The 12,062-nt window shown below is 34.2% G+C and overlaps 1 protein-coding gene across 3 annotated transcripts in view; it reads left to right on the top strand.

Moving 5' to 3' along the window:
* The window catches only part of trol (terribly reduced optic lobes), a 439,681-nt gene that overhangs the window by 172,328 nt on the left and 255,291 nt on the right, over nucleotides 1-12,062 (top strand). For all 3 annotated transcript variants that reach the window (XM_088226479.1, XM_088226478.1, XM_088226477.1), the window contains exons 4-8: nucleotides 4,347-4,384; nucleotides 5,842-5,927; nucleotides 7,705-7,867; nucleotides 10,378-10,547; nucleotides 10,756-10,893. In XM_088226479.1, coding sequence (XP_088082605.1) covers nucleotides 4,347-4,384; nucleotides 5,842-5,927; nucleotides 7,705-7,867; nucleotides 10,378-10,547; nucleotides 10,756-10,893 — 595 coding nt within the window. The remainder of the gene's footprint in view (nucleotides 1-4,346; nucleotides 4,385-5,841; nucleotides 5,928-7,704; nucleotides 7,868-10,377; nucleotides 10,548-10,755; nucleotides 10,894-12,062) is intronic.

The following is a 12,062-nucleotide window of genomic DNA, read 5'->3' as shown; positions in this document are numbered from 1 at the left end:
TAAATTACATATGATTAAATTACATAATTATGTACGAGTATCGTTCAGACAATCAAAAATTTAGTACATAAATGCTACATATGAAGAATACACTATAATATAAACAAAAAATCCATAAAGGCGTGTCCTGTGTAATAAGTGATCTACAGGTTTGTTCTGTCATAATAAGGAAGTTCAGCCCTACAGAAAATTACAAAAAAAATGTTTGAAAATGTGTCAAAATTAGAGCATCAAATTGCACGGCAAAGTTTCTTGAAAACGAAAGAAGAAAAAAAAATAATAAAAAAGAACTACTTTGAACGACGTCACTAGGTCATCTGAATCAATTGACGATACGAGAGTTGTGAAAGGTTTCCAGTTTACGGTAAGTCAACGGACCAATCTAAGAACTGACTGAGAAGAAGCGGAAGAGAACTTTAGACGTCACACGCGGAGTAATTCCAAAAATGTAAAACGTTAAAAAATCATAGCTCGGATAATACGCTGATAGTCCGCCTCGTATTGCACTGGTTAGCGCGTTTGCCTACCATGCTAGAGGTCTCAGGGTCGATTCTCGACATGGTTGACACGAAATATTTATTTAAAAAGGTGTTTTTACACTAGTATATTTCAGTGTCTGGACTGGCACCTGAAGCGTAAGAGCGTTCATGTAGCAAAAATGATCAAGATACGCTGCGATTGGTGTACCAATGCAGTGTCCCATTCACCATTAGGCGCGGGAGGAAATGACGATGACGATAATACGATTCATAAAAATTTTGAAAGAAATAATTTTAGTTTAGTTTAATAATCTAAAAATATATATACATACTTAAACAAATACATGTACCCATGCGCATACACATACAGACATAAATAAAAGATACACAATTTGATCAATATCATTTGAAAATATATGTTACTAGCGGACCTGTCAGACGTTGTCCTGCCCGAACGTTGGCTTGCCTGCTATTAGCTGGTTAATCAAACTTTTTTTCGTAAATAAGGACACACGTTATTTATTTTTGCCTTTCTTGAGCTGTTTATATATTCGCAATATGGGTTAGTTTTTCGTTTTATCTCCTCATGTAATTGGCTAAAAGGCCTCGCCGTGCCAAATCAAAATTGTGCAAAAATCCATGGAGGAAATACGTGAATATTAAGAAAAGTCAGACCGTGTTTTTCCCTCAGCCTTCTAAAGTTATGACACTTAACTCATGCCTAACGCGAATTTAGTCATTCTTTAACCGCCTGCCGTGTTTTAACGCGAGCTTGACATTTTATTCGAAACCCAAATAAATGAAAAGAAAAATGCCAGATTGTGTCGTGAAAGCGTGCAAAAACTGTTCGGATAAAGGGAAAAATACTTTTCATTGATAAGTAAATACCTAGGTACGTGTTCATGACTGAATTCTAAAACAAAAAAATATTAATATTCCCGAACGTTGGCTTGCCTGCTATAAGCTGGTTCAGCAAATGTTTATTCTTAAATAAGGACCCACGTTATTTATTTTTTCCTTCTTTTGAACTATTTATAAATTTTCGTTTTATCGCCTTATGTGATTGTATATGAGGCATTGTCATGCTCAAATCAAACTCGTGCAAAAATCACTACTCTACTGGCATAATCCATGGAAAAAATACGTTAATACGTGTTAATTAAAAAAAGTTAGACCACGTTTTACCCTATGCATTCTTAAATTATGACACTTAACTCATGCTCAACGTGAATTTAGTCATTCTTTAACTACCAGTTGGGTTCTGACGTGACCTTGTCATTTAATTTGAAACCAAATGAAAAAAAAAATAACTATGAAGTTGAAGCGTGCAAAAACTGTCCGGATGAAAGGAAAATTACTTTTAATTGATGAGTAGGTACCTAGGTACTAGTTTATGATTGAATTCCAAAACGTTAAATAATTCGTTTTTAAATTTAGAATTCTTTTTGCAAATGTCAAACTCTAAGCTACTTACCAGCAGTGGTGCATTTTGTGTATGAATCAGTTTTTCAAAAATGTATCAAATGTCAGTAAAAATCCATTAAAAATATGTTAATATGCAGAAATTTATTAATTGAAAGGAAATAAATCAATGCAGTATCCTATTAAAATAATTGATGTTTGTAAACATAAAAATACAAACTTTTTAATTATGCAAAAAAACAATATCTTCCGAATTTTTCATTATATGCGTTTTAGTCGAGTGCAACCCTGGAAAATCGAAGAAAAACACTTAAATGCTTCTAACTTTTTTTCCACTCAACATATCGAAGATGTTATTATTTATAAATCTTTAGGACGTAAATTTGAACATTTAGCAGCAAGTAATGCAATAAAAATCAATCCATCTCTTGTATTTTGTCGTGTCTTGTGGATTTTTAAGATCGTGTGAGATTGGAAAATGAACAAAATAATATGTATTGCTTGTTATCAGTTATTATTCTTATGCATATAAATTCAATATACCACATTTGGTGCATTATTGTTGTGATCTGTGCATCATTGGTTTCAGCTAAGGGCGTTCCCTTAGCATGAATGGGTGAATGAATCGCAATAGATTATTCTTCAAGTAAGTTATCATTTCTAAATTTAACAAATTACAACATGGATGGAGAATACCTTAAAGAAGGGAATATGGAAGTCTAGGCATTTACAGAGCTTATGACCTGTCATTGGCTGGTTTATGTGGCTACTTGACACACTGTAGGACATTCACCATTTTGCCTATTTGAACATCTATATTTCTTTAATTCTTCCATCATTTGATTTTAGTGAAGTTTAAGAGCTGAAACCTTTATTGCTGTGAAGAGATTCATCTGTCTGAATTATTTCACATACTAGGCAACGACTTAAGACAATTTTCCAATTTTTAAACTTCTTCTTGTACCAGTTGGTTTCATTACAATACTTGAGTTTATCTAAATGTTTATAGGCAAAATACTAGATTTCACCTCCTCAGGAGTCACTAAGATTAACAAATTGCTATTTCTAAATTTGCTGCGACAGATAGGGAAAACATTTCGAGAAGTCCAGGCACTTTCAGGGCTTATGATCATTTTGCCTATGTATAAACATCCACATTTCCTTAACTCTTCCATCTGTTGACTTTTGTGAAGTAAAAGAGCTGAAACTTTTATTAGAGGAGATTTCTTTGGCTGAACCAATTCACCTACTAGGCAACGCCTGAATAAAAAATTCAATTCAATTTTTTTATTTCTTATACCAGTTAGTTTAATCAACAATGTTTTTAGTATGTCTAAATATTTGTAGACATGCCGGAGATCCTTCTTAGGGAGATCTCTGTTACAACAAATTTAAATCTAAATTATTCCCCCGGGAATAAATCTAGCCTGTCTACAAACATTTGAACATGCTCAAAACATTGTTGAAGTTATTATTTATTTAAGGTAAAATAAATTAAATTTGTAATAAAGATGGGCAGATCTACCCAAAACACAGTACATTTTTAATATTGTACCTAGATAGGTAATACAAGTAAGGTTTTTATCAACAATATTTTGAGTTTGTCCAAATTTTTGTAGACAAGGACTGGATTCAACTCCCCGGGGAGCTGTTTATATTAACATTTTACAACAGAGATGAAGAACATTTAAGAGAAGGTAATATAGAAGTCTAGGCATCTACAGGGCTTATGACCTGTCAATGGCTGGTTTAAGTGACCACTTTACACACTGTGTAACATTCACCATTCTGCCTATATTTGAACATCTATATTCCTTCAATTCTTTCATCTGTTGATGTTTGTGAAGTTGAAGAGCTGAAACCTTTATTTATGCGGGTGAGATTCATCTAATTGAATTATTTCACCTACATACTAGGAATGTGAATGTTACACAGTGTGTAAAGTGGCCACTTAAACCAGCCATTGACAGGTCATAAGCCTTGTAGATGCCTAGACTTCTAAATTACCTTCTCTTAAATGTTCTTCATCTATGTTGTAAAATGTTAATTAGGTTTTTATGAAAAAAGAATTTAGTTTTTCATTTTGATAACGTTTATTTAAAGAATACAATTATAATTTCAGGGAGGGCCTTTTTTCCATCGATAAGTGATACAAAACTCAAAAGACCTGAGTCAATCGTCAACACTTATCTTAAGCATGTTCAAATCTTTGTAAACGAATATTGGACTTTTATGCAATTATTTTTATCTAGATAGATTGACATTTCAACCAAGATGCAGGAATTATTAGGGAATTCTATCATCTTTGTAAATGTATCGGTATATCTGATTATTTAATGCAACTTATGATAAATCATTTTTAAAAAAATCATAAAGTGTTACGAAGTAAATGTCTAATCAACATATAAAATAAACTAATTTTAATTATTTTGTACTATTTTTCAGAATGAGGAGACTAAAGATGATCATCCAAGAGTAAGAAGGTAATACTTTTTATATTTGTTTTTATTTAACGGCAGTTTTATATGAATTTTTTTCAAATATAAACAAAATATTTCAACACAGATTTTTAACGAATTAACAATGTTTCGGATATTACATGGTGTTTAATCAATTTAACAACATACATTTTAACGGGTATTAAATAGATCATAAACAAATGTGTTGCAAAATTTATACTGTTAATATAACTGAAATATCAAAAAATAACACAGAGTAACAATTTAAGTACTTTTGATCTAGATGAGCATGTTTGAACCTAGACGAATATTGGATTTGAATTTAAACACATAAAATTAGGAAAAACGGGTTGAATAGGCATACTTTATAATGAGGATGTTCAAAGCTGCGGAAAATTGGGTACAAAAAATGTTTTAATTTTACGGCGAAGTTCATCGAGAATGTACGAAAAACATATTTTTTTAAATAAAAATTAACAACTTTAAGCGACGCCACTAGTTCTCCAAAATCAACCAATTACAGAGCGTTGTTATTAATATCCGGTTCTTATTATTCTTATTCTAAGTGGTGGGGGTAAGTCATTTTGCTAAATCTCCCCCTCCAAGCTCAGATCCGTAAAGTATCGGGCTATCAGGTAGGGGTCGAGCTCTTTAACATTCTCAGGTTGAACCAGTGGTCCCCAGAGGATGAGGCTTATTTTAAGATGTTTAGCATCACGTTCACATATAATGTATAGGTGTTTCCTCATCTGCACTCGCACTGCAGAACCTACATTTAGAAGTTTTAGAAAGGTTTATTGTAGCAAGGTGTTTGTTCAATCTGCAGTGCCCTACATATCCGATTACAGAGAAGCCAACCCATCAATTAGGATAACTCACCGTAGAGAACTTGTGACGTCACAGGTGAAGTAATTTAAAAATCAAAAAGTTGCTAATTTTTAATTTTTTTTTGATTGGCTCAGTTTGCTAGTCTATTTTTACAAATAAACTATTTTTTTTAATTCACTGAACTGCCTCATTTTTCTGAGTCTATTTAACAATTTTTACCTTGTTTTATCCATGTCTGGGTAGGAATAATATACTTGTGTATGCGAAATAGGATCAAACTCCAGGACGAGTGTTTTCGATCTCATGGCTTCTTTCAGATAAAAATCCTGAAAAAGGAAATCGAATGGAGAAATGTCCACCTCGTAGTCAAGTGACATATCCGAGTGTCATATCAAGGCAGCCTCCGTGATGAAGTGGTTAACACACATGACTCATATACGGAAGGCTCTGGGTTAGATTCCCAGTGAGAACACAAAAATTAAAAGTTATGATTATCATGCCTGGGTTTACTGTGTTGAGCGTACACCAAAGTAATTGGGCCTAAAGGCCTGTTATGGTGCAAAAAAATATTTATAAAAATTGCACCTTGTCAAATCTCTCGAGGCTGTTTGAAAATCGATCAATAAATATATTTAATATTTTTTCCGTTTCAGAGCGATGGGAGACGATGAAGTAGAAGGTTCTTCATCAGGATCTGGTGACGACGAGAGTCCATCAGTATTTTCTCCAGGGAAAGAACGTAAGGACTTAACCACTAATTTACTCTTTATTAAAATGAAATAACTAGTGGTTGTTAGCGAAGCCTCTCGCGAATTCAGCTGATTAGTGGAATAGTGCTCCACGTCTTTTTGCGGCAATTGCAAGTGTGGCTGTTTATCGGCGCATTTGGTTAGGCGGCCAACAGTGAAACTGGCGTGGCGGGTTCGCTTACCGCTAGATGCAAAAATCCACTAAATATTTTTTCTCAATTGGTTTGGGTGTTGTGATGTACGTATGTATCATAAATTTATTCTATGACCTCTTTTTTGCACCTGTTTTTAAAAAAACCTTATCAAGGCTAATTAAAATTCAGTTCCATAAATTTTATAAATTTCCATAAATTTTAGTAAATATTTTTGTATACCGGAACCAGTAGACTTTTTATGTCTACTGGTGTTGAGACTTATCTGTCATTTTATCAGGACACTAATTATACTATAAAAACGTGCAAATCCCACTATATACCTTAACCATAGTATTTAAAAATAATATTAATCTCATTTTTGTTCAATACACACCAACCAGCCTAAAACAGACTAGAATAAAGTTGGTCAATATTTGCACTTGCCAGCTGTTTGTTAGTGTTGTACCTACGTAAAAGATAAAATACTTATATAATATTTTGCATGTAAAGTTAAGTGAAGCATTCGAGGTGGGAGCAGGTAAGGAGTTTGAAAGAAGGGAAAGTATTCAGGGAATAGTATGATAGAAAATTAGAATTCTAATGGAAGATATCAATGTTCCCGGCGTTTCTTCAAGGTGATCAAAGAAGGTGTATTTATCACGTGAAGTGGTCGTTCATTCCATCCTTAGAGTATATACCGGAGTCCGGCAACTTGAACAGAAAAGGAATTACCGAAAGATGAATTGATGTATCGATAAATAGAACGTTTACCTACCATGCTCTCGGGTTCGATTCCCGGCTCGATTCCGAAGCTCGACGTGAAATATTAACTTAAGAGGATATGCGGTGTCTGACAATTTTGATGAATGAAACGGTATTTAAAAAAATCTTATCATATTCCGTCCAAAGACGGCAAATAAAACTGATGACTTTCAAGGGTTTTTGGACGGTCCTAGTTCCCGTATTAAATTATTTATAGAAAAAAATACACTAAATGAACATAATACAGACTGTAGGGACGCTCCAATTATCTTGTGTAAAAAAAACACTGCTCTAGTGCCATAATAGAGTGAGAAGATACAGACTACGTTTGTATTTTCATACTTCTTTGTCTTCACAAGTCAGACCGCGCTTCCTGTTAAAGATAGTTGTCATTTCTAAATTAGCTCCTGATGTCATTGCGATCTGTAAATCAATTGCGGCTTCATGTATATTACAAATGATATTATTTATTGAACCAGAATTAACTTTGTGGTATAACACGATTAAATGAAACACTTTGTTATAAGACCACTTGAGTGCTTAAGTGGTCTTAAAACAAAGTATTTGATTTAGTGCATTACAAATGAGTTACAATGTCCCATGCATTATTAAGTGCAAATAAAATTTAAAGTTACAATGGCTATATACGGTTAGAAATCTGTAATCAATATATATATTTATATTGATATCTTTTATTTATACAGATTTCTAACCGTTTGACAACTCACAAAATAACTTGTCTATCTCCCGACGTCAGTTTTGATACACTGCATTTACTTAACCAACGCAGTTCCCCATGCATCATCGGTGTGAATTATGGTTCGATGATGATGATAATGTAAAAATAAAAGTATTTTTGTTTTGATTTTAGTAACGATACGGGTTTCTTTCGTCGTTCGGGAGCCGTATCAAGAACAGTTCTCCAACAGGGACTCTCTGCCCTTCCAGAACCTCTCTAGGAACCTTGCTGATGGAGTCAATGAACTATTCGACCGTCTTCCAGGCGAACAGCAAGCTCGTCTAGTTAGGATACAGTAAGGCTTATTTTCTGTGCTTTAAAGGCCGTTTACACGTCTACAATACAATATTGTTCTGTCCCAGGACTCGACCACCGTTGACCACGTGTAAATAGTTATTTGTAGGACAAAATATTGTCTCGAGACATCCCCACCGAGACAGACGAGCAGACTGTCTTCGCCGAACATCGATTATTCTCAACATTGCGCGTGCCTGGCTGTGTCGCCCTCAAAAATGTTTCCGCCGAAAATGGCAGCAGAAAACAATCCTTTTTATAATTTCGTTCATCTTTTAACAATTCCAATACATCTTGGTTTGAAATGCATAGTATTTTTCGTTCTGTCCCGCGCAGTCGACGCTGTTCACGGAGCTGGGACATGACAATATTGTCATGTCTATTGTATTGTTCACTTGTAAACGGCCTATTGTTTTGGTCCGTCCCCCTCGTAGTGTGGTGGTCAGCGCGTTTTCCTATCACGCAAAAGAGTTCTTGGGTTCGATTCCTGACATGATTGACGTAAAACATTTATTCAAAAGGGCATTTTTACACTAGAATATTTCATAGTCCCTGGAGTGGCATCTAAGGCGTAAGATTGATTATTTTACTTTCATGTAAAAAAAAATTATCAAGATATGCTGCGATTAATATTAATAATAAATTTCGACAATTTTTAAAGCGCCGTTTTCGTGAGTAATCACTTCAAGGGCGCTGTACATTATACTTGAATAAAAAATAAGGTCTATCTACAGGCTAACTCTTAATTACTACTTACTAACAGACAAATTGTACAAATCATGTAATACACATAATATGGTACTTCTAACAATTACATCTAAAAAGTAGCACTTTTAGTGTGAGGAAACAAGTAAATGTTAGTAACAATAATTATGGAAAACTTATATAGCGCCATTTTCGTAATATCATATCTCAAGGGCGCTTTACAAAGTGATTATATAAATATATAAATTTAATTTTAACTTTAACTTTTTAATTTAAGAAAAATAACGTACTTTTTCACACTACTTTTCCACCACATGCTAAGAATTGATTCAAATGATTTAGAGAACAAGTGGGTTTTAAGTTTCTTCCGAAACATCACTTCACTATCACAGTTTCGGATTTCTGCTGGGAGAGCATTCCATGCCGTAGGGCCTGCGACCGCAAATGTACGTTCGCCGAATTTAGTGCGCTGTTTGCGTAGAGGTATAATAACTTTTCCTTTCGACGTAGATGTAGCTGATCTAAGCGTAAGACGTCTGTCAGATAGTTCATCTGGAATGCAGAGTTCCCTTTCATATTCTGGAGCAGAGTTGTGCAGTGACTTACACACAAGCCAACAGAGTTTGTATTCCACCCTCTGTGGAAAACGTAGCCAGTGCAATTCCCGAAGTAGTTGAGTGATATGACTGAGTTTAGAGATTCCAAAAATAAGTCTTGCTGCGGCATTTAATACAGTCCGTAGACGAGTCATTTTATTAATCGGTAGACCTGCGTAGATACCATTACAATAATCGACTCTAGACACTACAAATGCATTTATTAATTGACGGGCAAATTTTAGCGTATGCATTTAATCTGTCTCAGCTGGTAAAAGCATGAACTTATCGTTCTACTAATTTGAGCGTCAAGAGAAAGGTCAGAATTAAGGATGACTCCCAGTAGTTTAACGGTGGGTAAAGCGGTACTCCTCACATCGGGTAGTGCCGTATCCTGAATCAAATTTTGTCGTCTGGCTGAAGCCATCCATAGTTGTTCCGTTGTACTAATGCAGTGCTCTATGCACCATAAGGTGCGGATAGGGAAATATTGTGATCTGTTTAATTAAACTTATTAGGTATTCATTTTGCCACGGCCAAAGCAATGAGATACATGCTTAAAATTACTTCAAAATATTTAGGATACTAATATGCGTATTTTACGTTTTATGGTCAATACATAAAATATGCAAATATTTATTAATATTGGTGTTAAAATAAGTTTTGCCATTTTTTTCATAATATAGAGAATATGAGGATACAGCAAAAAAATGCGTCAAATTAGTCAATAGTATATTCTCCTCATTATTTAAAAAAAATTAGCGATAGCACCTTCGCCGTACACTGTGTAAATATCGCGAGTAGCTTTATCCCCTCAATTGAACGCGAACAGCGGTGCTATTCTGAACCGCTTTCGCGGCCGTATGAAACACTTTTATCACGCAAATTTTGTATGTAAACGCGAAAGCGTTTGAAATATCACCCCAGCAAGACGTTCAGAGAAATAAGAAAAGAAAAGAGAGGGAAGAAAAAGCGTTCCATTTTGATGGCTGGCAATCAAATGAAATAAAAAATGTAACGTCAAAGCAAACACGGTATCTTTTAGAGTAGAAAATTTTATTTTAAATGAAGTATCTACCTTTACCATTTTTTTACAAATCTACTTTTGCTCATTTTTAAATCTGAAAAAACACGGACACAATGTATGTTAAGAACCAATACCTATTTTAAAAAAATCGCATTTTCTGAATTGTAATATGTTGTCTTACAGATCGAGACCCGAAGATAATTTCACGTGTAAAGTAACGCTGGAACTTCAGTCCACCGACTTCTATGATACTGATAGAATCCAAAACTTTTTGAGAAGACATATTCGAGAAACTGGACGACTGGGAAAAGTAATCGTCTCCGACGAAGAGTTCAGCTACAAACAATTTGACGGTAATTAGATTTAGAATTATATTTATTTAGTTTATTTAAGTTATGACACATTTATTTTTTGCCTTTTTATTTATTTTCTGTTATGATTTTTTCTTACACCAATTGGTCACACAAACTGATGGACTAAAAACATAAATGACACCCGTGACATTTGATGCATGGTCACAATACACCTTCCTGGATGATGCGGAAATCTGATGCGAAGTAGCTGACGTCATAGAGCCACACGGAGAGTGTCTTCCGGACGACATGCGCTGCCGGAATGGAGAGTGCGTGCAGGCCTCCAGACGTTGTGATGGGGTCATCGATTGCTCCGATAATTCGGACGAAATGGGCTGCGATATTGGTATAATATCTTTATTTCATTTCCATTTTTTTAAATAATTTAATTTTTAAAGTCAGATTAACATAGTAGTCGCTATGGGGCCTTTATTGATACCGACGCGACGCTAGGTATTTCATGAACTTCCGCAGTCCTACATCCCGCTTTTGATTTTTTTTTAAATACGGCTTAAACCGATCGACGTGCGTCTAGCTCAAAGTGTTTCTCCTAACTACAAATAAATGGATATATGATAAAATAACTGATATTTACATATACATTTACTACTTAATTTACTTGGAACAATTCCACTTATTTGTTCAACTTATTTTTAAATGTACCTACATTTAAGATAATATTTAGTTTTATATAAATTACCCTTACACTGTGTAAGATTTATCAGTATGAAGATGCCCATTAGAGGGTGAAAGCGCTAATTGGTCGAACAAATAAGTGGAAGTGTACCAAGTATTTTTAATTATTTACTTATATGTAAATAATAGTTATTACAACATCACAATGGAATTCCATCAAGAATTGTCAATAAATAATTGAAATCAAATAAATGGATATATCGTTAGAATTAATCTCGGCGCTCTGTCGCTGGCCGTGCCAATAGACATATTCCCAAAAATTGAATTACAGAGAAAATTTAATTACTTTTAAGAGGTTTTAATGCACTAACATGATTATTTCCCGGTACCTGAAGCGTAAGACTGATCATTTAACCTTCATGTAACATTTTTTTAAAATCAAGATACTCTGAAATTGGTGTACCAATGCAGTGTTCTATGCACCATTAGGTGCGGAGAGGAAATGATGAGATTATAAAGGATGCTTTTATCAAATATATTTTTTCGCGAGTTTTTTTGTAAGTTTCTGCATTTATTTCTCTTGGGATGAAAAAAAATATCTAACTATCCGTACATAATTATCAGTTTGATCAACAGTAATATTGCTTCTGTTGCAATGACGCGACGTGATGTTTCTAATATCTGACACTTAGTTTCGCTCAGTAAACTAATGAATAATGAAAATATCTTCCGCATCTATAATTTACCAATAACTTTTAGTCGGTCTGTCTGTCATAGCGTTAAAGACTACGGATCAGAGGTCCGAGATTCGAACCTAGCTTCGTCAAAAATTAGTAATGTTTTCTAGTTGAAAATAGCTTAATTAAAAAAAAACGTATT

The sequence above is a fragment of the Micrasema longulum genome, unplaced genomic scaffold (genome assembly GCF_059751315.1).
Source record: "Micrasema longulum isolate JH-2025_06_02 unplaced genomic scaffold, ASM5975131v1 h1tg000435l, whole genome shotgun sequence".
In the NCBI taxonomy this organism is placed as follows: domain Eukaryota; kingdom Metazoa; phylum Arthropoda; class Insecta; order Trichoptera; family Brachycentridae; genus Micrasema; species Micrasema longulum.
Note: the sequence above shows the minus strand (reverse complement) of the source record. Positions and strands in the feature narration are given on the sequence as shown.